The sequence below is a fragment of the Lissotriton vulgaris genome, chromosome 2_1, assembly GCF_964263255.1.
Source record: "Lissotriton vulgaris chromosome 2_1, aLisVul1.2, whole genome shotgun sequence".
NCBI lineage: Eukaryota > Metazoa > Chordata > Amphibia > Caudata > Salamandridae > Lissotriton > Lissotriton vulgaris.
In genome coordinates this window covers 1,687,843,466-1,687,870,493 of record NC_141687.1, presented here as the reverse complement: position 1 = coordinate 1,687,870,493, position 27,028 = coordinate 1,687,843,466, and the positions used below count along the sequence as shown (strand labels likewise).

Sequence of the window (27,028 nt, the reverse complement as noted above, 5' to 3'; positions counted from 1 at the left end):
GGAGCCCACCACCCTCAAATAAAACTGGTTTTATACCCTTTTTATTCTCGTTTTATTTTAATCCCCCTGGTCCCAGCACGATTTCCCCCACTACTCTCCTCTGGCCCGCTCCGTCACTTTGGCAGGGGACAGGCCACTTGTGTACCGCTTTGTTCGCCATAAGTTGGCAGGGTATGCTCAGACGTGAGTCCCTTGCTCACTTTGCCACTGGATTCAAGCAAACCTGACTGAAGATGGCTGTAATGCCAGAAACCGGTCCTAAGAGGCCTGAATCCGGTCCAGGGAAGGCATGGCTTGGCAGTTCGGGCTGGACTGTTCCCATGAGGCACAGGGTCAGACTGATTTGCATATGGCCATGTCTGAACTGGGGTGGCAGAGTGGGCTAAAGAACGATGATGGATTAAACCCAGATCTGTTGACTGGGTGTGAGTGTTTAATTGGTTCAGATGCTCCGTTCATCACCACCCTCTTTTGTACCACTATTTGGTTTAAGCACAAGACGGAATTACAAGTTTGGTTTTATGTAACGCATTGGTTTTATGTTATGTTAAATAGCCCAAAATTAATTGAATTCAGCAAGTCAAACCTGCCAAAATTTAACAGAGAGAATGGATGTAGAGTTTGGTAGTTAAACACCAAAATCCGCATGTTATTCCACATAAACTCATAATAGATGTTATTTAACACAACCGATAAATACCATCGCAGCGTTATATCAGGGGTGATAAATAGCGCCTCGGCTCCTAAATCATGCCCAAGGAATCATGAGTGCCTGTCCATGAGTTCACAGAGCTGGTGCTCTGGTGTAATGTGACTTGTTTCGGACCTCCTGTTTGCTTCAGTGACACGGGAAGGGAGGGGTTAGGAGTGGCGGAAGAGGAGATTTCCTTCTGAGCTGCTGCCTGGACGGAGATGCCGAGCGCGCGGCTCAGAGTTCCTCGCGCTGCACGCACGGCTCGCGAGCAGTGTCTCTGAACTCTAGGGATGAGAGGGACTCCTGTCTGCCACGGTAAGTCCATGCTCTCGTAACTGCGTCGTTAGGGAAGAGCTCGCATAGGGGCGCTTATAGGCACGGCGGGATTTTGCAGATATGTTATCTGGTGGCGCGGGGGGGGGGCGTCTGAGGGGATTGGTGGATGGGTTGGGGCCGTGAGCGATGGTCTGGGATTGTAGTAATGAGGGGCTCACCTGTGTGACTAATCTCTGTCTCTCTACGCACACCTCCATGTATGTGCCTCTGAACTTTATACACAACACTGGTGTGTGTGTGTTTTTGTACTTTTAGATCATTTTGAAAAACTATAACCGTGACTCACAGAATGCTAGCTTTGTAAAATGATAATCTCCCAGTGGATAGTACATAGAGCTATTTATAAACCTGGTGACGTGCGATTGTGCGGACTGCTGTGTGATTTTAAAGTAAAGTGAGAGCGTTAGACATTGACTTGGGGTGAGCCATCTCCAAAGAACTGAGCAGCCAACTGTCCCAATGTCCTGTGCGAGGCCCTGGGTTTTTAGCCAGCATCGCTAAGAATACTGGGACTTGTAGTTTTACTTTCTCATTTGTGTGTGTGCGGGGAGTTCGAAATGCAAAAACGGCAGGTCTAATAAGGAGGTCACAAGCAGCAAAGTTTCGCTCGGTGATAGTTAATTTAGCGTCTTACCCGTGGTCACTTGACCAGTATTAGAGCAGCCCAATACCGCAGTTGCTCTCTCTCTCCGCGCCCCCCCCCCCCCCCCCCCCCTTCAACAAACTCTTCAGGGAATCCGGTGCCTTCTCTACAGCCTCTGACTTTAACAACTATCTCACCTCGGGTTAGTGGAGACCTTGTTGCAAATATAAAATACAATCAAAGGAGCACTTTTAGACACACCCACCTACTCCCTCACCAATCCTCCGTCTGTGGCGTCGCTGTGCTCCTGGTAATTAAGCCCTGCTCTGGTCGGCCAGGCCCGGGCCTCGTGGAGCTGTTTTTAGCAATGTGTATTTTGGTGTATTTTTGGTCTCTGCCAGCCCTGCTTTTGGAACTAGAATTAGCGCCTATCTGTCCCAGCGAGGCGCCCTGTGTTTAGGCAGGGCGTGTGTGCGGTGGATTCTGGGCCGCGGAGGTCAGGGGAGGGAGGAGGAGGCATTGGGAGAGAGACTCCCCACAGAGTGGGGGGTGAGGGGAGATTTGAAATCGTGTACTTCAGGAGGAGGGCATGCGTCTGTGACACGATGGTGCCCTGCCCACTGATTAATCATTGACTACGCCGGAAAGGGGCAGGGTGGCAGGGACTGGGCAACTGCGCTCCTTTGATCCTCAATAGATAGAAATAAATCATCTGTTTTTGTCATTTAAACCTCTCTTCAGTCGCGTCCACCCCCCTCTAAGCTGCAGTTGCGTGCCCTCACTGCCCCTTTGACCCCCTACCACCACGTCTCCATTAGCGCTGCTTCAGTCCGCCTTAACAGGCCCGTGGCCAGTGAGAACAGAAGCTCTTCTGACTGGTGGATCATGAAACTTCTGTATAGGTCACGCTGGGCCGGTGACCTCTGCCCCTCACCTGACCAGGCGCCCGGATTGCATAAATCTAGGATCAAATGCAGAGCGTCTCTGCCTGGGGCAGGCGCTCAGCTGATCCCAGCGCCTCGCAGCAGTCACTTGTTGCTTCCAGCTAGTGTTATTCTGTGAAAACAAACATTCTGGGAAAACAGATCAAGCGCCTGTGTGAGATGTAACCCAGCTGCTGTGAACACAGCCATGAGCCATGTATTGTACTCCTCTTCCACAGACCCCACCGGTACAAACCAATGGCTGGCGGGGGACGGTGCTCATCACCAAATGAAGCTGTCTATTAGTGGATGGTGGTCGGTGCCCGATGACTTAAGTAGACAGGAGAACCCACTTAGCGGTCAACTGCGATCATGGGCAAGTAATGTTGGCCACCGATGTGAGGGCCACTGGAATTATGCGGGAGCCTTTACTCAATTATGCGACAAGAAAAGTTTGTTCCCTCGTTATTTTTGCACGTTAACACACTGTAGTCACATGTTTCACCTCCATTAAAACCAGTCTGACACCTAAATACAGCAATAAGCAACAGAATGAGGACCGGTCAACCTATGCGTCGGGTCTTGCATTGCCCAGAAACATGTTGCCACGTTTTTAGTATTAGTAACTTTTGATCCGTTGGAGCTGGAAGCCATTTTTTTGTCGTAGTTTAAATCTACAAATTAGGTAGCTGATGATGGATTATGTAGTACATGTACCAAATACATACTTATGCGGAAAACGCAGCAGCCACAAAATTGTATAAGTCCAGTGGCCCTTCCTATGTTGATCTTTTTTGATGGATGTGCTTCAGTGCCCAGCTGTGAGCCCTTGTGACTATTGGTGATGTGTGAGGGATGGTGACCAATGGTGATGTGTGAGGGCCAGTGCCCCTGTTGTCCGAGGCCGGTCCTACTACAACTCTTAAAACTTGGGAGTGTGAGCAGTTGCGAGTAGGTAGTGTGGGGGTGCTTGAGCTCAGAGCTCAACAGATAAAAATAGGTTAATGTCCATCCCAGTGCTTATCTTTGTAAGAAAGTACTTTAATAACCAGGGCAGTCATTATTACACACTACAGTTCTCATCATCAACATATCAGTTTCTCTGTAGTTTGGAAGCCCTGCAGCCACCCCAGTCCCCCTCTGTGCCGCCTTTCCCAGGCTCACTCACTCACTCACTCACTCACTCACTCACTCACTCGCCTGCCTCTGGGCTCTCCCTCTCTCTAAGGTCACTTCAGGAGTTCCTCGACTAAGGCTCACGTGCAGTTTCACCCACGCTCAAATGTATGCGTGCGCTCAGTCTCAAGTCTTTGTGGTCTTATCCTGGAAGTTTTAGTGCTGCTCAGAACTCCGATGGTGCACGGGCACTCAGGTGAGCCTTGGCACACTTGCAGCCATCAGTTGAGCTTATTCGGCACTGGGCACAGAGCTGCCTCCATGGCACCTGCTCTGCCTTTACTTTGCTGTTGTGCCCTGGAGACCTGAAGCCCTGACATTATGCAGTCCCAGTAAGACTGTCAGTAAGTGGCAGGGCCAACTGGACAGCTGGCCTTGCCCTAGACATTGCCTTCGGTGCTTCCGTCTATGTGGCTCTGCATGTGTCTATGGCATCTTGGCAGTTGCTTGCCCCACGCGGTCCAGGCAGCAGTTTAGCAGATGCACAGGCCATTCAGAACACAGTGGGGTTGTTTGGATCCCAAAGTTATTCACAATTGGCAAACCGGAGACGTAGATCCACTGTCTCAAACTGTAGAACCAGTTTGGGTTGGTTCATCTTTCAGGTGTCCCTCAAAGCTGGTCTCTCGGCACAGCCTTTGAATAATGCTTCTCACAGCAGCGTAGTCTCAAGCCTGCAGCACCCACAACAGAGGCACAAAGAGGTGTGAGGCTTCCGCACCCAGCTTTCATCAGTCAAACGGATGAAGTCATCGGGGAAAAGCAAAAGGGCAAGCCTCACCTAAAGTCTTCCTTACTTTTCACCCCAAATTCTGCATCCTTCCCCAGGCCCCTGCCACTCGCCAAATGGCCGCGATCAGGAACACTGCTCAGCGGTCCCTTGCCAACCAAAGACTCGCAGAACATCCAAAGGAGCCCAGACTCCACTCTCTTCATTTAAGTGTCTAGGTCTCCTCCCCGCAGTGAGAAATACACTCCCGCTGTCTAGGAGTACTGTCCTCACCCTCCATTTTGTGCTAGGCCAGACTAGGAGCATCCAGAATGAATGCATTACTGTGGCTCACCCACAAATCATACATGTAACACATAGGCTACACACACTAACAAGCTTAACATGCATGCAGGATGTTAGCACAAAAGTATGGCAAGCACATACAAGCAGAACTTTACAAGCATTGACCAGACTGCCCCCTCTCTAGTGATCCAGATGAAAGTGTGTTCACACCACTGATCTTTAAAATATGATAGGCTTGCACCGCCGCTATATATGTACTATAGCTACTGAAGGGGACAGTCGCCATCTGTTGTAAATCAGATTATGCTTGGTACACCTTTCCAGGTCACAGAACAAGTCCAGGACCTTTCACTGCCAGGAACAGGCCGAAGCCTCAGAGCACACGCTAAGAGATGGCAGGGCAAAAATTAAAATGTAAGGATACCACATGCACACAGTTGAGCACTCAGGGCAGGCAAACACATTTGTTCATATGCAGGGTACATTCCTGTCCCAAAAGTGGCCACTGTGAGAGAGAGAGAAGGTGTACATGATTGATGACCGTGACCATTGGAAGAGAGTTGCTGTACATAAATATGGGCAGAGAACATAAGCAGGAAATGCTACCTCAGGTTATGCACAAAGTTGTGACTGACAGTCATTTTGATGTGTGACATTGCTCATTGTGAGACAATGATTCCCATTGGTGCAGGTCAACTATAGCTGTCAATTTCCCCAGGTGCATGCATGACTAGCTGCTCCAGTCAAGCTTTGTCTTTACACTCTTGAACTTGTAGTCCTGGTTTTATAATGTAATAAACAAAACCGCAAGTCCCAGAATGCAAAGAGAAAAGATAGACTGGAGAAGCCAGGGTCGTGGACCTGGGAAGGTTGGCAAGGCGGAGGCCCATCACCACCAGAACTCTGTATCCAGAGGATGCAGGGCTCCAAGCGGCCAAACCAGTGAAATGTGAATGGTTTGGGACCAAAAGACAATGTTTTATCAGAAAAGGAAGATTCCTTGATATGAAAATATGTTGGAGACTAAATGCCTTGTTTAAACAGAAAATTATAATTTGCAGTGAGGTGATTCTGTAAACGCATACAGGATCATTAAGAGTTATGACCGTGCTTTAACCACTGTGCGAGTTTAGAAGTCCGTGTGCCTCCACTCCCATGGGGGCACGGCCCCTGCTGGAGGGGCGCAGATCACAGCTCTCAGGAAGACTGTCGCCGGCAGCTTTCCTGCCCTAGCTGCTTTTGGAGACTTCAGGAAGGCTCCCAGCCCTTCCTTCCCATGCCTCACACCATTCATTTTGTGCCTACACAGAATTCTCCAGAACATCCTGCCTGCGAAGGGTCATCCGGGGTAGGGCGGCGAGAATGTCTGTGGAGCCGGAGCGCTGCTGGACCAGAAATACTAAACTTGGAAACGTCAAGTGGCGAGCACATTCATGGTGTGTGTGTGTTGGGGGTGGAAGTGGTGTGGTGGGGGAGTTGGCTGTGGCAGACAGCCAGACGATCACCACCCCCCCCTACGCCAGCTATAAGGACCCTGGGGCTTTGGGACTGGTGGCTGCAAAGGGAGAGAATGGGCATTTATCTGCAGGAGCACCTGAAAGCCGGGACAAGGGATGTAGCCCCCATAGGCATGCATCTCCCCCCTCAGAGGCATGCCTCAGTGCCCCTCAGGGTGAATCCTTCATAGTGTAGCTCGATGTGTCAGTCAGCCCATTGAGGAGTCTTAGAAGGGGAAAGTCAGATCCACTTCAAAGGAGAATCCAAATAGACCAGGGAGGTGAATGTAAAAATATCTTCTTTACTTAGCTTTCGAATCCATTCTATTTAAAATCTGCAGGCTGAGCAGAACCCCGTGCAGATGTTCTCAGTCTCTCTTCTCCTTGGAGTGGAATTGGGTAGATGCCCCCGAGCAGGCCTTTTCCCCCCCAGACCCTCCCCACACCCTCCAGTCAGTCTCCGAGGGCTGGGCCGCCAGACTGGAAGTCCGCCTCAACTGAAGTATTCCTGCAGCCAGGGCTTTAAGTTGGCCGGGTCTCACTGGTGCTGAGCACCAGCAGTTTTTTTAAAAGGGGCTTCGAAAGGGATCTCTACCTGGCTCTGTTTTTTGACCTGGCACAGGCATCCTTTTTCTTCAGACTGCTGTGACAGCAGGCACATGGATGTGCGCGTGCTCACACTGTTCACTTCTCACTAGTTGAGGAGTTACGGCATGACGTCATGAAAGGTGAGCGTTGTAAGGGAAGGGAAATCCTTTGAAGAGAGTCATTTTCTCTCTGGATTTTCATTCTTTTTTTGAAACTCAGGAGCAGCAACATTGTCCTGGTGTCACCAGGGCTTTAAGTGGAAGCTTTTTCAATAGTATATTCATTATTAGTTGCTGCTTATTTCTTATGCAACTAACAACCATTGACAAAGGCAATAGTCCTGACTTGTTGTAGGTATGATGTTACTTGTTGTATCATATCTGGATGCAATGACAGAAATAGCAAAATACAAGTCGGGCGGCACACTATGCTAAACCGAGATTTTTTGCTTACATGTTTTAAGCCGCGCACTTCGTTACATTGGCCACGCCCCTTTGAGAGACCCCACAGTTTTTTCACCCCACTTAAAACCCTGCCTGCAGCCCTCTTTAGTCCCTAAAAGCTCGACTTAGCTTCGTTTATTTCGCTTTACTTTATGTACCTCCTGCCCCCCACTCTAGACCTGGTCAGTCTCCGTGCATGCAGTTGCAAGGGAGATGAAAAACAAAAAACCCAGTACGGGTGCCCTGCACGCTCCAAGTGCAACCAAAACCAGAAATGTAAGCTCACTCTGGAGTGTAAATGGATAACACACTGATAACACAGTAACTAATGGAGAACAAGTTTGCCTTCGAAAGTAAATAATACATATGACATTAGAACTGAAATGTTAAGAGAAGTTTCTTGTTGGTGTGAGCACGGTTTATTTATTTTATTTTAAAGGTTTTATATAGAGCTGGCTAGACCCGGAGGTATCAGAGCGCTTTACATGAGTATCAGACCATAATTGCAGGTTACATTGTTACAAAGGTTACACAGTTATTAGAGCCTGGCAACATAGTGACAAGAAAGGTCGAGACAAACACAAAGGACATATACGTAAGGGTAAAAGCAGGCAAGGAGAGATTCAGGGGAGGAGGGGGTAAGAGCAGGGGAGGTAGACAGAGAATGGAGGAGGGGAGAGTGAGAGACACAGCATGGAAAGATGAGGGAGGGGTGACGGGGACACAAACCGGTAGACGAGTCAGAGTTCCGTTCAAAGTCCAGTAAGCTGTGATCCCAGGGGAAGTGGTATCATTTCCCCAACTCTGTTGTGAGAGGCTCCCTATACACAGTGGACTCTCTCAGAGGGTCTCTGAGACTCCACGGCCTACATACTGGATCCTTCCCCAAAAAGGGGAGAGGGAGTGCTTTGGCAAACGGTGCCATACCATACCTCAACTGTGAGTGGCTCCCTAGGCACTGTGGACTCTCTCAGTGGGTTCGCTGAGACTGTAGAGTAGAAATATTGGATCTTTCCCCAACAAGGGGAGAAAGAGTGATTAGTCAAAGGGCACAAAAGGACAGGGGGCTAGGCTGTGTAGCGGGCAAGGGGAAAGATTCAGGTGAGAGGGGTTTGGAGTAAAGGAATTAGGACAAAGAAAGAGTGCTAAATGGGAACAGATAGATAGGAGACAAGGAAAAAAGCAGAGTCACATAAATACGATGGGGGGGGGGGCGGGGTGGACGAGACGGGGAGATGGGGAGGAAAAACTGTGCCCAAAGTTCGGCTGGGTAGGTGACGGTCAGGGGATGAACCAAGGCTGATCCCCCCCTCAAAAGCTGAACAGAGCAGCTCCACCGGGCGTCGGATATAGTGTTTGGACTCCGCTGGATGGAGATCAGGAGTACTTAGAGATTGTTAGATTTGGGGGAAGGGAGAAACCATGGACCGAATGAATTCCAGACGCCATCTTGAGGTCAGGCACAGTTCTGGTAGGATTATTAGGAAGATTTCAGCTGGTGGAAAAAAAGTTAAAACTGCGGTCATGTCGCTGTGGCGTCCACAGCGGCAGTTTTCGCTCCTCTTTACCTGTGCCAGGCTAATAGGGACAGCTGTGGCGTCCACAGCGGCAGTTTTCGCTCCTCTTTACCTGTGCCAGGCTAATAGGGACAGGTATGTTGCAGCAGGATAACCCTCTAGGTAAGGGGTTAACTATATTCCTTATGGCTGCTGGCGGCTTCTCATCTTCAGATTACGCCAGGCCAAAACTGCATCACTATGGGGACACGATGTTGGCGATGGAGTAGCCACGGTGGTCATATAACGCTCAAATGGAGGAGCGGGCCAGGGAGGAGGTGAGATAACCAAAGCCCAAGGGATGCTCTTAATCCGACATGGGGCTGTGTAACAAGAGCATGTAGCGATGGCGAAATGACCAGTGTCCCCAATTTTACCACAAGATCTGTGTGCACCCTCTGCAGCATCTCGCAGAAACCAGCAGGCTCCAGACCGTCCAGTCCACATCTTCCCTCAGCAAGCTTGTCGCCCGGGGGTGGGGGGCAGGGGGGCTACATGGGGTGGGGGCTATCCAGCGGATAAGCTTCCTCCACAAATTGCCACTACTGCAAAAGTGGAATGTCCCTCTGCAAAATATTTCCTTGGTGATTTAACTTTGTCTCCAACGGGTGGGCACTATGCATCTATACACGTGGTCTCCTTTTTAAGTAACAGTTGATATTTAGCTGCACACACAGCACCCTCCCCACCACATGCTATTCTTATGCGCAGCAGCACTTGCCGCCTGACCTTGCTTTCATCATATTGTTCTAAACTCATACACCTCAGTCAAGATGTCCACTATAGAAACATTTATACAACCTAAACCTTTGGTACAAAAGCAAGCATTACTGAGAGGAGGAGAAATGACCAGTGCCTCCCTCCGTTCTTTAAACAGGATAGGTTTGATTGATTTCTGAAAGGCCACATACTTTTTGATTCATCTGAAGGAGAACTGAGGTTCATTCCAAAAGAGGGCCCTCAAAGCAGAATGGCCATCCCCCACTGCAAGGTTTATTTATCCAGGAACCATAAGAAGAGGATGATCCAAGATGACATTTTATTGTAGCAGATTTTAGGAGTAAACCTGATTCTTTGGTCCATGGACAGCGAGTGAAGACCTCACTTTCAAAACATCCCATGATCATTTTTCGTTAGTTTAGAGACCAGTCTTACTTCATAATTCTGGATTTTCTGGGGACTAGCACTTTGGGCTGCTGGGGGGCCTGAATTCAGGGAATAAAAGCAGCTAACCTCGATCTAAAGCATGAGCATAACCATAGCACAAGAATCACTTGCAAGGAATGGTAGAATTTTCCTATGTGCCTTCAGTAACACAAAGCAGGGGTTAGCAACTGAGTAAATATTAGGGGTGAAGCAACAGATTTTCATAGAGAATCACATTAATTGATTTGACCTTTGCCACAGGGATTGGTGGGTCACCCATGGAAGAAGATAGTAAACGTTTGCTCTGGCGTAGTTTCTCTACTGAGAAGTAAGAGCTCTGGCTTGTTGGTGTTAATGGTTAGGAAGTTGTGGTCCATCCATTGCTGGACAATGTCCAAACAATCATTAAAATTGGGTCAAAGATCTGGTGCTTTTTGGTTCAGCTGAACCATGATCTATGTGTTATCTATATATGAAAATGCTTTGCATCCAAATGAGTAGCTAAGGTGTGGAAGAGGTTGAATGCAGAGATTAAATTGCTTCAAGGAAAAGGAAGAGCCATGCAGCACACCACAGTAAATCCAGTAACATGGCAACCAAGGGGTACCCAACCTCCACAATTGAGAGAGCCGTATCAGAAAGGATCTAAACCAATTGCAGATCATACTTTCGAAGCAATATTTCAAAGATTTCCCAATGCCTCCTACCACCTCCGACAATATCACCCCCTCACAAGACCTTTGCAAAAAGATCTTGGATTTCTTCAGTAACAAAATCACCCCCATATACAGCAACTTTGACCCTCAACCATACCACAGCACTGTCACATCTCATCTTCCCACCACAGCTGATTGACAAACCCTGACCTCTTGGCTTGTCATCAACACTATCAAAATCACTGATACCATGAAGACCATCCACGTTGGGCCTCCTCCTGACCCTTTCCCCCACCACTTCTGATCAGTGAAGCACTAACACCAATCCTCAATGCCTCAATCAGCTCAGCCACATACCCAGATGCCTGGAAACGAGCCACCATCATGCCCCTGCTCAAACAAACATCCACTGACCCATACTTCAACTACAGCCCATTCTCCCTCCTACCATAAATGACAAGTTGGTCTATTGATTGGCTCCTGAGGCGGAAGCCGCTAGTGTTTTTAAAATTGTTCCTCTACTCTGCTCTTTACTTTGCGCTGCATTATATCCTCATTTGAAGTTTCACATTATTTTTAAAAAACAAATTGAACTCTCGCTCTCACCTACCTTCTTCAAGCCGATTAGGTGCCTGAAGACCACACGCTAGGACGCTGCTCACCGCAGGAGCGGGATACATATTGGGCAGGTAGCTCACTTAGCGCACTAGTCGTTGGCTCCTCGGGGTCCATAAATCAAGGATGCCAGCGCGTTCGCACAGCGAACGCGTGCCGATGGCGGGCGAAAGGCAAGCCCGTCTGTGCCCGTCCGCACCAGGCTGGGCCCAGGGGCCAGCCCCCCTGCACGAACCACCATTTACACCTCGGGCGATCTAAGAAGGCTTAATCAGGTAGAACTTTCGCTCAGCCCTACCACTCATGCACACCTCAAATGCCTGGGTATCCTCCATAAGCAGAATATACGTCAAGAGCTTCCGCTTATTGTCCCCATCCAAAGTCAGATGCCTTCCTCTGGGCAGGTTAGAAACTCCACATTGCGTATCTTCTACCCTAACACCCGCTCCCTAGTTAAGCATCAACTAGATATTTTTCTCCTTCTCCTATCGGATAAACCAGATATTTTCTTTATCACCGAGACATGGCTGAACGCTGACTCCGCCCCTGATATCCTGGCAGCCCTTCCGGACCCATATTGCATCTTACATGTCAATCGGGTTCCAGGAAAAGCTGGTGGCGGAGTAGCGGCTATTATTCACAAACACCATGTATTTACCTCTATGGCCCCCTTAAACCTTCCTTCAGCAGACAACATGATCATCAAACTTGATTCTAATGTTGGCCCACTAATTTGTGTCTTAATATACAGACCCCCTCAATAATTGAGCGAGCAGCTGGCCATTTTGGTCACAGACTACGCAAAAATACTCCTAGTTGGCGACCCTCAATTATTGGTGTAATGATGACTCTGGCGGCCCCCATGCCAGTGAATTAATGGAACTCCTCTCTAATCTAAAATTTAGTCATCATATCTCCTCTGCCACACATACCAGAGGTCACATTTTGGACCAGGTATGGACCACTAACCTTATAGCCTCCAAACCCACTACATCACTGTGTATCTGGTCCGATCACCATTTAATTCACTTTACAATCTCTTTTCCTACTTATAGTAAGCCCCGGCGTTCGAGGGAGGCATTATCAGGAAATGGAGCACCTTTGATAAACAGACTTTTCTGGACACCTTAGCTGGATCCACCCCTGTATACAATCTAGATGTGGACTTAGCCGAAGCTGATATTTCGGCTTGGCTACTAGCAGCTAGCAATATACATGCTCCACTATAAAAACTTAAAATTGCCTGCGGTTGTGAAGCTCAGAAATGATTCTCCCATGACCTCAGGACCCTCAAATTAGATCTTCGCCAAAAAGAGAGAAAATGGAGGCAGGCTTATGCCCCGGATGCGAAACTCCTGTATTCGGCTGCACGCAAAGACTATAAAAGAGCCATCGTTACAGCCAAAGCCACCTATTTCTCGGGAAAAAATCTAATAACAAATCTAAAGACATCTTTGCCATAGTCCACAAGCTATCCAATACGGGGAGAATCCTCCCTAAACCCGCACCTACTCAATTCCTGTGCGATTCCCTCAACAAATATTTTTGGGAAAAAATCGCCACCATTAAAGCTATCATCCCTCTCGCTGACCATAAGATGGACCCTCCGGCCATGATAATCAGTACCCATACCCTTGATCATATTCCACCAATAGATGTACACTCTCTACAGACCCTTCTGGTCTGGGTAAAGTCTGGTTCCCTAAGGGACTGTTGACCCCCACACATCTTAAAAGACGCCTTCTCGGCCCTTTCTGTTGTGTATGCTTCTGAGTCACGCACGCTCTCGCGTGCTGTTTCTCTTGCACGTTTATTCTCTAGCGCATTGTGTTTCTTTGAATAACATGTCTCGCGCATTGTGTTTCTCTTAATAACATGTTGCTGTTTAAATGTAGGCATTGCTTCATGGCACGATCTGTTATCGGGCCGTTTACAGTTATGAGATGTAGTGTCAGTTGCTGTATGCTGACCGATGTATCTGGATGTGTCACCAGGAGATGCTTCTTTTATCCACGAATAAACTACATCTTTTCAACTTAACTCTTGTGATCGTGACTTAACAATTTGGCGACGAGGGACGGAAAACTTTGGAAGCATTTTTTGGTATCATTTCCACTTTAAAATATATATATATATTTTTTTTTAAAAACTAACGAGCACCGATGGATTAGAGAATTTACCTAATCATTCTTTGGATCTTAAAGCTTAATTACAGATCCATTAAGACTGTGGGAGTTTGGTTTGATTTGCTTTACCTTGATCGATAAAACGCCTCTCTTAAAATCATTTGCTGCCAGCCTAGCGCGAAGGTTGTCTTCATCTACTTCCTTCTCACACGCTGCACAATGTTTGTCTATGAGGAGCCTTGATTGGTTTTCTACAAGCAGAGAGGTGATTGGATCAATTTGCTTAAACGCCACTCCCCTTTACCGGTCTTGGAAAGGAAAGAGGTGACTTCTTCATTTTATCGGATTTCACGAAGAGGAAGTTATTTCAGTCTGAATTCATTCATCGGCAGTTGGAAACTTTAAAAGGAAAGAAGGTGACTTTATTTTTTTTTTTAGGAAGACTCGGCAACCTCTCACTTTTAAGTGAAGAATTCCTTTTTTTTCAGCAACTCATTTAGTTTGTGTCTGTTGTTTTTTATAAAAAAATAATACAGTATAAGTTTGAAGTGTTAATATGTGTGCACAAGGTTATACGCTTTCTCCACCCCAGAGTTACTGGGCAGCAGGAAGTTCTCCTTGCATGCCCTGGATTGAGTGGAAGGCATATTTTCTAAATTATATCGAAACATTAGATGCAAATGGTAAGATGAAACCCCCTGAAAAGAAAGGTATTTTTCTACATTGCTTGGGACCTGAAGGTTTAAAAGCCTTCGATCAATTACCTGCTTCACAAGCCAGTGGGGATGCAAATGTTTTTGAAAAGGCATTATTTGACTTTGATAAGTTTTGTTCTCCAAAGGTGTGCATAGGAATCTCGAGGTATAAATTCTTTCAAAGGAAACAGTTAAGTGAAGAATCTGTTGACAATTTTGTTTCCTCCCTTAAAACTCTAGCCTTGGATTGCAAGTTTGGAAATTTACAAGAGGATCTTATCAGAGATCAGGTTGTAATGCATTCACCTAATGAAACTATACAAGAAAGGTTGTGGATTAATGGTGATGAAAATTTAGATTTTGTAGTTGCCATTGTTAGAAAAGCTGAACTTTCGTGTAGGAGTGCACAACAAGTTAAAGGGAAAGATGTTTCTGTAAGTAAGGAAATTGTCTCAAAAATTAATTCAAAATATGATGATAAACGTAAGGATTCTTTTAAAAAGAAACCAAATTTCAATTCAAAAAATAATTTGAAAGAGTTTAAGACCAATTTAAAATGTTATAGGTGTAACAGCAAATCACACTTGGCAAATGGCAAAACTTGTCCAGGTTTAAAACAAAAATGTTCGAATTGTGGACTATCTGGTCATTTTACCTCGGCTTGCAGAAAAAGTAAGTCCAATCAGAAAGTCAAGTGTATTGAACAAAGTGATAACAGTGAAGATGATAATTTCTCTAGTGACTCCAACAACTGTTCTCTTGTTCTGAATGTCAAAGAATCTGCAATCTTAAATGTCAATGATGATGTAATTAAGAAAAAACCATTGTGTGACATGGTTATTGGAGGAGTTAAAATTAACATGTATGCTGACTCTGGTTCACCATATTCTATTATATGTGCATCTGTGTGGAAGAAGTTGTTTGTAGACAGGCTAGGAAGTTTTTTTAGAAAAGAGTGATATCAATCCTGAAGGATATTCAGGAGGAAGAATAGACATTTTAGGTTTTAGAAGATTCGTTTTCAGGTTCAAAAATAGAGAATGCATTGCTAAACTTTACATTTCTAAGAAAGGCCCTTCAGTCCTCAGCTGGTTTGATTTTGGCAAACTTGGTATTATTTTGAATCCCAATAGTCCCAATCCGGTGATGTTATTGGACGAGCATAATGGTATTTCGGCCCTGTTGTTAGAAAAATTTCCAAATGTTTTCTCTAAAAATATTGGGAGGTTAACCAGTTTCAAGCATGAGATTCGTCTGAAGGAAAATGCGTGTCCTAAAGTACACAAAGCTAGGAATATTCCTTTTGCAGTTCGAGAGGAAGTTCAAAAGGAATTAGATGTGTTAGTGAAAGAGGGAATAATAGAGAGGATTGAATCTTCTGAATGGGTTTCCCCCATAGTGGTTGCTAGACGGGCCAATGGCAAGGTCAGACTTTGCATTGACCTTCGCCATCTTAACAACAATATTGTGGTAGATCAATTTCCTCTCCCTCGCATTTCCGAATTGTTATCTTCTGCTGGTGGTGCCAAATTTTTCTCGACCATAGATTTATCTGCTGCCTACCATCAGCTTGAGCTCAGCAATAAGAGCAAGGACTTAACAGCTTTCATCACTCCATTTGGGTGTTTTAGATTTAACAGGATGCCTTTTGGGTTGGCGTCGGCTGCTGCCATGTTTCAGAGGGTGATGCAAGATATTTTAAAGAACTGCAAGAATGCCGTCTGTTTTCAGGATGACATCTTAGTTTTCAATGACAACAGGGAAAATCACATTGCTGCTTTGGAAGATGTTTTAGGTGCATTGAATGTACATGGTCTTACCATTAACCCCTTAAGTGCTGCTGACGGCCAACGGTCGTCAGCAGCGCTACCTCCCCAGTGCTGCGCACGACCATTGGACGTCCATTCAGCACTGGTTCCAATGGACAGCGCAGCACTGGGGAGGGATGTTTACACGCAGCTAAGGTGTTAAGTATGAAAAATGTAAATTTGGTGTTCACTCGGTGAACTATTTGGGTCATGAGCTGTGTGAGGAAGGAATTAAGCCTAAGTCTGATTTATTAGAGGCTATCAAGCCTGCACCACATCCCAAGTCCAAAGATGATGTAAGGTCATTTTTGGGGTTAGTTGAGTTCTATGCTAGATATGTACCTGATTTTTCTTGTAGGACATTCAATATAAGACAACTAATCAAGAACAGGGTTACCTTTGAGTGGACGGATGAGTGTGAGAAAGAATTTTGTGATGTAAAAAATGCTATTTGCTCTGCCAATGCCCTTTCTTGTTTTGCCCCTTCTCTACAAAATATTATCACCACGGATGCGAGTTCAAAAGGGCTTGGGGCAGTTTTTTCTCAAAGGAACAAGATAGGCAAAGAGGTTATCATTGCACATGCGTCCAGAGCTCTTACACCTTCAGAAGAGAAGTATTCCACGATAGAGAGGGAGACGTTAGCGTGTATTTGGGCTTTAGAGCATTTCAGAGTATTTATTTAGGGAAAACAGTGTACATTGAGAAGCGACCATAAACCTTTAGTGCGTTTGCTCACTACTGAAGGAATGTTGAGAGCTTCAGCCCGTATTGCACGTATGTCCATGCGGTTGCAGGATTTTATCTATGACATACAGTATGTTCCGGGGAAGGAAAATGTCTCAGCTGATTTTTTTGTCTAGAATGCCTTTACCTATTCAGGAAGATTTATATAATGAATGGGATGATTTTCACATTGCTATGATTCACGATGAAGGTGCTATTCCCATTGACCAGACCTTGTGGAGTAAAAAATTTGAGGAGGATGATATTTTGAAGAATGTTGCTGATTACATTAATACTGCTTGGCCAGATAAGAAATACATTAGTTCAGAGCTTAAGAGTTTCTGAGAAGTAAGATCTGAGCTTTCATATAATGAGTGTGTAGTTAAAAGAGGTGAACGTTTCATTCCACCGGTTGGAGTGAGGAAAATTATAGTGTCACAGAGTCATGAGGGTCATAGTGGTATGGTCAGAACTAAACAGCAAGTCAAAAATCTGTTCTGGTGGCCAGGTATGGATTTGTTTATTGAACGTTTTGTCAGGGATTGTGTTGTTTGTGCAAATTCTGACAAGTCTTTGATTACTCTTAAACCCAATATGGGTGGGCAGGTTATTCCTGATAATCCTTGGGAAACCATTGCCATGGACATAATGGGTCCCATTGGTTCAGAATCTAAGTATATCATTGCGGCTATTGATGTGTTTTCTAAGTGGCCCATTATCAAGATTGTCGAAAGGATAGATACTGAATCTGTGTTATGTTTTTTAGACAAGGTTTTCACTGAGGAAGGTTTACCGGTTAGACTTATTACGGACAATGGAGTCCAATTCAATTCAAATAAGGCTAAAGATTATTTTTTTAGGTTAGGCATTGTGCATTCAACTACTTCTCTGTATAATCCCAGCAGGAATGGGGTAATAGAGAGGTTTAATAGAGTTTTGAAAGGTGCAATACAGTCAGTGAGAAATGAAGGCAAGAGATGGGAAGTAGAAGTCTTTAAAAAAGTGTGGGTGTACAGAACTACTGTTAACTCCATGACTGGATATTCTCCTTTTGAGATTATGAGGGGAAGACTCCCAAGGACTAAGGTAAATCCATCATGGTTGATTAAATCAACCTTTTCAGGTGTAGATTTGGGTAAAGTTAAAGAAAATCTTGCTCGCACCCATAGTAACAACAAAACATACTTTAATGAGAAATTTGGTTCTAAAGTTGACCCAGTTGTGGAAGTAGGCATGATGGTAAAGGTCAAGAAACCTTGGAAGGTCAAAAAAGGAGAAAGTTCATTCATGGGTCCTTTTGAAGTTGTTGAGATTCTTAAAAATTCTGTGAGATTGTCAAATAATAAGGTATGGAATCTCAACAGAATTGCTGTCCTTAAGTCTGATAAGTCTATTTACAAGAAATCTTCAACTGTGAACCGTACTGATTATTCCTTTTTGGATGAGAATTTGGTTGAAGGTACGACTTGTAATGAGGATGGGGCAACACCTAGTTGTTCAGGTGTGGAAAACAATTCTAGTCAAAATGTGGATATTCAACCTACGCCTGTCAATGGCAGTGATTTGTCTTTACCAAAAAGATCCATGAGAAAGCCTAAATGGATGTCAGATTTTATTGTTTTTGTGAAGGGGAAATTAGAAAGTTAGTAGTTTTTTTTTTTTTTTTTTTTTTGGGTTTATTGTTTTTTTTGTCCTGTTTTATAAGGGGGGGAAGGTGTGTTGTGTATGCTTCTGAGTCACGCACGCTCTTGCGTGCTGTTTCTCTTGCGCGTTTATTCTCTCGCGCATTGTGTTTCTCTTAATAACATGTTGCTGTTTAAATGTAGGCATTGCTTCATGGCATGATCTGTTATCGGGCCGTTTACAGTTATGAGATGTAGTGTCAGTTGCTGTATGCTGACCGATGTATCTGGATGTGTCACCAGGAGATGCTTCTTTTATCCACGAATAAACTACATCTTTTCAACTTAACTCTTGTGATCGTGACTTAACACTTTCATCTCCCATCTTGACTTTTCTCAACGACTCCCTGTCTCAGGGTAGAGTCCCCAAAGCCTTTAAGGAAGCAGTCATTCTTCCTCTTCTGAAAAAACCGGGAGCGGATCCTTCTGACCCCGCAAACTACAGGCCCATTTCCCTCCTCCTTTATCTGGCCAAAATTCTCGAAGCGCACGTTACCACCCATCTCTCCAACTTTATAGAGCAGTCTGACTATCTTGATCGCCATCAAGCTGGGTTTCGCCCTGCTCACTCCACTGAGACGGTCATCACTGCACTCATAGATGCCCTTCGAGGAAACGCCGACAAAGGAATCCCACAGGCCTTGGTCCTCCTGGACCTCTCTTCCGCGTTGACATGGTAGATCACACCATCCTATTAGACCGTGTCAAACAGGCCGGCATCTGTGATTTGGCTTACAGCTGGATCAGGTCCTTCCTTAGCGACCGCACTCTAGCGGTCCGCCTCGGCCCTTTCACTGCTCCTACACTTCCCACCCCCCTGTGGGGTCCCCCAGTGGTCTTCACTTTCCCCTTTATTGTTTAACTTGTGTATGTTACCCCTGATTCTCTCCCTGAAAGACTTTAAGGCAACCACGTTCAACTGTGCTGACGATCTTCAATTGATTTTCACAATTGATAACTCCCCTGATTCTATCCTGGAGTTCCAGGGTACTATGCTTCACATCCGCCAATGGATTGATCTTAACCATCTGAAGCTAAACCCTGGGAAAACCGAGCTAGTTTTGAACGGTAACAGTCAAACCCTCTGGGGCCCACATTATTTGCCCCCAGAACTTGGTCCTCCACTTATCCCATCCCCCTCGGTAAAAAGCCTAGGGGTGACCATTGATAAGGATCTCTCCCTAAAAACCCAAATAGGCACGGTTGTGTCCTCCTGCTTCTTCCAGCTTCGTAAGATCTGGAAGATCAGCCGGATGCTTACCCAATCGGCCCTGATCCAGGTTGTGATTGCCCTGGCATTATCACACTTGGACTGCGCCAATTCCATCTATTTAGGCCTCCCACTCTTCCTTAGCAAACGTCTTTAACTAGTCCAAAACCAGGCGGCCAGACTGACCCATCAGCAACTGCTCTGGCAATCTGCCAGACCTTTGCTAAAAAGACTAAACTGGCTTCCAATCTCCCAACGTATTGCTTTCAAGACTGCCTGTGTGATCTTCAAATCCCTCCATAGCCGCAGCCCTCAATTTATTAGTCATCTTCTGCCTAGGTACACTCCCTCTCGCAATCTTCGCTCCGCCAACCTCCATCTCTTGGCCATCCCCTCCTTCAAGCTTCAACGCCAGGGAGGACGCAGGTTTGCGAATCTGGCCCCCAGACTTTGGAACTCCATCCCACTGGAAATCTGGTCCTGCAACAATCTCCTAAGCTTTAGAAGATTGCTCAAAACATGGCTTTTCACTCAGGCCCACGCTTAAACTATACTGGCCTTGGTATTCTCTAGACTTAGCGCCATGAAAGCTGTGGGTGTATGTGCACTCTATAAGCAATTTTTAATATTACAAAGGTCTTAGAAAAACTAACCAACCGATACCTCAGCAACCCTTAGTTATCCAATAGGTTTTCTTCTTTTAGAACCATGCACAGTTGTTCATCTCCCTGCTTTTCTAAAAATGTTCCTAAGCCTGCTAGAAGTGGTATCGGAGAAAATTTTCTTATAACATTCGATGAATCCAAATGACATTTTCGTCAGTAATGCATCTTGCTTGTATGAGGCTTAAACCATACCAGAAAGATGTAAAGTATGAGTCAAAAAACGGTTCAGTGATCTTTCATGTCAGTGCATGAGCAAGGGATAGGAGCACAGATGGGTAATGAGGGTCATCAGGGGAACCCAACTGAACAGAGGATAAGAGCCACTTTTTCCTCTTCTAGCCAGCTGAAGGTGGACCAAAGTAAATGAGGGTCTTCCTTTAGCACAGGGTACAGATTTTCCTCTACTGCCTGATCCTTTCTCCCTGAAGAAAAATCCTACTGAAATACACTCGCAGTTCCATCAGTAAAACATGTGTAAACATTTCAAAGAATTAAGTTTGTAGATGAGTTATTGTTCATGCGCCGTAACAAATATTTCACAGCTACTACAACTAGTTTCTATTTTGTAGCTGCCACTATTCATTAATATCTATTCTTTGCTCTGGGGGAACTATATATACTGACACCTTGTGCTCGGTTTATGTGCTTTGTGTTGTTCTACAGCCAACAGCTTTTCAGACGGGGATTGCATTTAAGATTTTTTGAGGCACTAAGCATATCAAAATCAAGAATATTTCATGACAACTGGAACTTTGGGTCACCAAGTACTACCAGGATGTACATTGTCTACATTCCATGGGTTTGAGAGTCTGATCATGAGGCACCTTGTCCCCAACAGCAAGACAATTATCTCTTGAGTTATCATCCCGTCCTACGAATACTGTAAATGTATTGTATGCTGATAAAAGGCGGGTTAGCCCAAATATCTTGAAAATATGTTAAAACCCTATTCAACTGCCCTCAATGTGATTAGAAATCACATTTTGCTAGTGATTTTCCCAGAAGCTAAAGCACAACATTCTGCATCAAATTGAGTATTCAAATCAAACATTTACCGGTGGAGGGAGACCCTACCAGTAATTGTGACTCTGAGTTTGATGATGGCTTCGCCCTCAACCCCTCAAAATATTCCCCCCCCCCCTAAAAGCTTGGGTCTAGTTTCCCCCCTGCCCTAGAGGGTTTGAAAATGAAGATAATTGCACTGACAGAGAGGAACTCCCTCCCACTGTCTCGTATTGAACCGCGCGTATACCACCCCACCACCTGATGAATGGTTCAACTCAAAATTATTTGCGGCACTTGTGATTACTTCATACCTTAATAAAGTGACTAAAAATATTAATGGAAGAACAACATATACGCATTGTGACACTTCCTTTTAAGAAATAATTTGCTATGGTATGCATATAATGGAATGCAGCACATTAGCATGCTTCCATAAACCTTCTGGATAGTAGTGCGATTTTCAAATGTAATTATAGAACATGCCAGTTTCAAAAAGTTTATGATTAGCCTATCAGTTCCTAGAACTTTGTGGGTGGGAGTACAGTTCCCAGAAGCATTTGCAGTAATTCTGATCATTCTCTTTGTTTACTTTTTAGAGTACCAGTGGATACTCTGCACGTGCTGTTTGTGGCCTGGACACATTTCGAATCTGACACACAGCAGGAACCAAAGAACTCTTTCCACCCCTAGGTGACTGACCTGGAGTGCTCCAGTCGCACCACATCTTGCCCCTTTCAGTGGGACTGGCAGCTCTCCAACAAGGGTGCCTGCAGTGCCACCGTTCATGAAAGATGGACTACCTCTCTGCAGACTGACATCCAGCTTTCTTCAGATCTCCTATTTCTTCAAATCCTTTCATTACATAGCCCCAGGCAGCAGATTTCACGTCCATTGGAAGTCCTTAAGCAACATCATGGTCTTCAAGAACCAGCTTCAATCCACCCTGCAACCCTCCCCACTTCATTTTGATCTTGTTAAGGACTGGGATTAAGCCTGCGGATACAAACCCACCTGGTGCTCCAGCATGTGTCAGTGCTACATGAAAACCATATCCTGAGAAGAACCACTACTGCAAGGACGTCACTGCGCCACAAATGGTGAACGTAAAAGAGGACTTGCTATGAAGACCTAGCTGCATCCATGAGTCCAGTGTTTCCTCAGCCAGACCAGGGCTCCTGTGCTTCTCCACAATTGTATAAGAATCCCCTAAATTTGTCTTCTGCTCCGGGATACCCTCTTCCCCCTGTTTCACTCAACATAGGCAGTCGTAGCCCCAAGGACTGGTAGCCATGCTGAGGCCGGCCCCTCTTGCAGGCTCAAGTTCTCCCCTTGGACTGTTGAATAGGGGACCGGAATATCTGCGTAGACAGCTAGATGGTGGGAGCGGAGCCCGGAGCCCCAGTGCCGTGGAGCGCCTGGAAGCAGACAAGGCCAAGTATGTAAAAACGCAGCAGGTGATCGACAGCAGGCAGGACCCAGCCTTGGCCACTACACCATCCTGCACCAGGAAACTGCTCTCTGTATGGTCTGAACCAGGACCACACTGTGCTACAAGCCCATCTAAGGCCACAACTTCCCGACTGGGTGCTGTGGTGCGGCGAAGCAGTGGGCGGCGCCAGATGAGGCCTGATTCCCTAGTCATGTACCGACAGCAGCGGGACTGCAAGTCTGTTAACAAGGAGAATGCCAGAGGCCTCAGCCTGGTGCGGAGGCTCTTCCAGAGTCCCATGAGGGAAAGGAGAAGTGACTCCCTGGTGGACCCTTCCTCTCAGTCAACCCCCATTAATTGGATCCTGATGGATGGGGCCAGAGCATCATCTCCCATCGCATCTTGCGGCAGCCCCAGGGCCCAAAGGGTGGCTTCCCCATTCCTCAAGGTGGATTTTCCAACTCCACAGTCTCCAGCTCTCACTCCACGGTTCACAAACTCTGAACATTATTGTGTCCGATCTCCACATCCTAGGGGTCGCTCTCATTCATCTCTGCACTCCAAACATCTGCCTCCCCAACCAGAAGCACTTGAAGGTTCTCGGTGTGTGGATCCCCAGGAGCGGCCCCTCAGCCCCTCGGAGGAGGACCATTTTTTTTATGCCTGTGGCATGGATGAGCCAGATCTTCTTAGGAAGGAGAACATGTCCCCTTTGCTGGAGCAAAATGAAGCTAGTTCAATAAGCAGCTGGGAGTCAAAGCGTAGTGCCCATTCTCGAGACAGTGCTTTGGAAGAGACCTCCTCAGAAGAGGAGGGGCCACTTGGCCGAACCCGAACACCAGTCTCCATCATTGAGCGGAATGCACGAGTCATCCGATGGCTCTACAGTTGCCAGAAAGCCCAGTCCATAAGGCAGAAGTCCACAAAGGAAGAATCCCCCAAAAATGAATATATCAGGCCTGAGTCCACAAAGAGAGAGTCCACCGTGTGAAAAGAGACCAACAGTTCCTCACAGAGAACTGACTCAGCCAATCCTCAATTGTAGCTCCTACTTGGTATGAGAACAGAAATGCAGCATGTACAGCGAACACTGCAAAGGTCCTCCAAGTCTCAATCACTAGCAGCAGGCCATCCCGCGACACCACTTCTCCAGAGAGAAGGGGCTTGGCTCCTGAGCGGGGCTGAATGGCAGGAGATAAATTGGAGGCACCTCTAGCAAGGCCGAGAGAGGCAAGTCCTTTCTATAAAGACACCACACAATGTGTGAACACAGACATACTGCCTTCTGCTAGACATCAAGAGGTGAGACAACTGTGTGAGTCTACAGAGCGAATCATAGTGAGTCCTCTTCAAAACCAGAGAGACGCGCTCCACTAACAAGACTGTGTAGGCTACTAAACATGCCCTCTCTTTTACTGATACTGCAGTAGAAAAGACTTTTGCTTCAGTTCGATTCCATTGTGTGAAGCAAGCGTCCGATGCCTGTAATGTTGTTACACTGTTTTATTTAATGTTTTTAGGAGGACAAATATTGAGTGAGCTATCCAAGTCTGATATCTAAGGCAATTCCTGCTTCTTCACTGTGTGTGATCCCTGGAGCTTCTCCATCCTTCTCAAAGCCTAGACTGGGCTTGTGTCTTTTTTTTCAAGATTACATTTTTGAGGTGTTAGTGTTCGACTGCCACCCTACCTTTTACCTGGACTGTACAGTATCTTGCCTTTGCAATACTTCTTTCTTTCCTGTTTCTCTGGTCCCTCACCTACTGTCCTGCACCTTCCATGCCTTCCTCCCACCTGATTCTTTTCTCTCTCCATACCTTGTGTATTTCAATTGTTGCCTCCTCTAGCGCTATACATATCCCCCACCATATGTTGGCATGTATATTTCTACTTGAACACCACCCATCCTGAGCAAGCAGGCTTAAGGTGCACGTGGTCTGGGATCTACCTGGCTGAACAAGTCAAAATACACATCAAATCTTCTGTCCAAAAACCATACACGTTGGGATAGTGTCTAGGACAGGAAAGGCAAAGTAGCTGCAGTACAAAAAGGATGAAAAAATGCATTTGTATTTCCAGCCTGGCCTAGGTGCACATGCAAAAAATCTTACATGAGACAACAACTGCCTAGTTAATTTCTACTGCAGGATTTGTGAGTTGGGGAAGAGACAACCGGGTTTTTAGTTGAAATGTGTTTCCTACGCTTTTGGTAGACTTGTTGTTGCCCTGTATTACTGAGAAGATCTTGGAGAAGATCAGTGTGCCAACAGTACCACTTGGAAAAGGTAAGGTCCTAGTCCCATTTCTTTGGCAGATCTGTCTCACCAAGTGATCTTTGTCCATTCATCTCCATTTCCAGTGTGTGTTACCCATGCTGCCTCGGAGTGGTGTTTCCGGCCACAGAGAGGTCTTATTCTAGCCCGGGTTAACATGTATGTGATCTTTAGCGTTGTTTGTTTTCCCGTCCTAGTTGTGTCACCCGATAACCAAAGCATTGCTCGGGCTGTTTAGCCTGGGGGCTTCATATGGCCATAGCAGTGTCCACAGGTGCAGGCATGCACTACCTCCGTTCCCTGAGGCTCAGTGTTGCTCTAGCGTGCTTCCGGAAGGTTCTATACTGCTTTACCCATGCCTCCCAGTAAGCTCTGTGTTACTCCTGCTGTATCTCTGGTGGCACCTCTGGTTGGGGTCATTAATGTGTATGAACAAGGTTGCACTGGAGATGCATTTCTACCATGGGTCCTTAACGGGATTAAAACCTGCTGGGCTGAGTTTGTACCCATTTCAAGGGTATAGATACAGAAGTTGAAGAGGTGGGCCTAGGTTGTGCCCCTTTCAAGGGTATAGATACATAAGTGAGGTGCACCCCTTTCAAGGATATAGATGCAGAAGTTGAAGAGGTGGGCTGAGGTTGCGCCCCTATAGATACAGAAGTTGAACAGGTGGGCTGAAGTTGCATCCCAATCTCAGAATGTTCCTGGCTGCACGGGGCTGGGCCGAATGATATCGCAGCCCCATGTCCAGCAGGACTGTGCTGCGACGCCTTTCTTAGTCCAGGGTTGTTTAGCAGGGCTTTGCTAAGACTGTGAGAACGTCTTGAGTGGTTGATTGCTGAACGGGTTAGCCTGAGGTTACACCACCATTTCAATGTCTTATCATTAATGATTTACTCATATTGTTATCGAGACTGAACATTGCTGGAATGGGGTTGCAGCTCTGCATTGGGTCATTCGTGATGCTCCTCCGTGCCGGCCTCCTCCTTGTGTCGTCATTGCGAATGAACATTGCCGAGTTGAGGTTGGACTCTATCGCCGGCCATTCCTGAGGCTAGGCAGGGCTCGCCTGACGTCGTGCCTCTGTCTTGGCTCCTTCATGAGGGAGAGCAGTGGTTGGCTGCGGTTGCTTTCCGCCCCCCATGTGCTGAAGTGAATGAGCGCCATCTGTGTCCCCCTCGCTCTGGCTGTCACTGCCCCATCTCGTATTGCCCCTCTGCCGTGTTCTTCGGACCTGCCTACCGCTGTCTGCCCCTCCTCTGTCTTTTGAGGAATGCTGCAGCTGCTTCAAAACATTGGGAAGAAACTGGACCCCTGTCGGTTCCCTGTGAGCCAGAGGTCAAAGGCCAAGGTGCCTCCTGAAATCCAAATCTCCCCTGTTGGTGTCCAGTGTCTTGTAAGGCTTCACTTTCGCCCCCTCTCTTTCGGGATTCTTCGCGGTGCCCTCTCACCATTTTCAGTCTATACTCCATTGTATATGCTCAAAACGTGTCTTCTTTTTTTCTCTCTCTCTCTCTCTCTCTCTCTCTCTCTCTCTCTCTCTCTCTCTCTCTCTCTCTCTCTCTCTCTTCCCCCTCTCTCTTCCCCCCCCCCCCCCCTCCCCCTTTCCACGCCCCCCCTACCCGCCTGGTGTGGCCTGCTCTGCTCAGTTCCTCGTTTCGCGTGCTCTCCTTCCTGCCTGTGCTGTTTACCTTTCATCCCATCTCTCACTGACTCCACCCTGTTATTGTCTCCCAAATAATGCGCACCTCCCAACTCCTCACTCCTTCCATCATCGTTTGTTCCTTTCCCATTCTTTCTACCTCTCCCTCTCTTCTTCTACCACCTCCCTGTCTCTGTTTTCTGAAACTTTTGCCGCAGATGTCGTTCAACAAAGATGCTGCACTCGGTGTATTTTTATTCACCCTCAATGTGTTTACATTATCTGTTCACATATGTCAATAAAATGTATGTTATGTTTTTAAAGTCAATCTCAATCTTTAATGCGGTAAATGTTCAGCACATTTGCCCTTATCACTATGGTAAGTGGAGTGACGTGTTCTATTGCCTCATTAGAGGGAAAGGATTCAGTGCCCTGCCTCCCATTTAAGGGCATTACTCTCTTCCATTCCACTCGGGCTCACATTGATGTACACGTGGCCTTCTCTCAGGATGGTGTTTTTTGCCATATGTGATTTTAGTG

The 27,028-nt window shown here is 46.2% G+C and overlaps 1 protein-coding gene across 1 annotated transcript; it reads left to right on the top strand.

The window, feature by feature from the left end:
* The first annotated feature begins 871 nt into the window (after positions 1-871).
* FAM110D (family with sequence similarity 110 member D) lies at positions 872-26,811 on the top strand. The gene is made up of 2 exons (XM_086957655.1): positions 872-1,009; positions 21,741-26,811. The coding sequence occupies exon 2, from the start codon at positions 22,434-22,436 to the stop codon at positions 23,562-23,564; it is 1,131 nt and encodes a 376-aa protein (XP_086813781.1). The 5' UTR covers positions 872-1,009; positions 21,741-22,433; the 3' UTR covers positions 23,565-26,811.
* Positions 26,812-27,028: the final 217 nt, after the last annotated feature.

What these genes read in the sequence shown, in the direction of transcription:
- FAM110D (XM_086957655.1), top strand. Translation starts at nt 22,434, where the DNA reads ATGCTGAGGCCGGCCCCTCTTGCAGGCTCAAGTTCTCCCCTTGGACTG.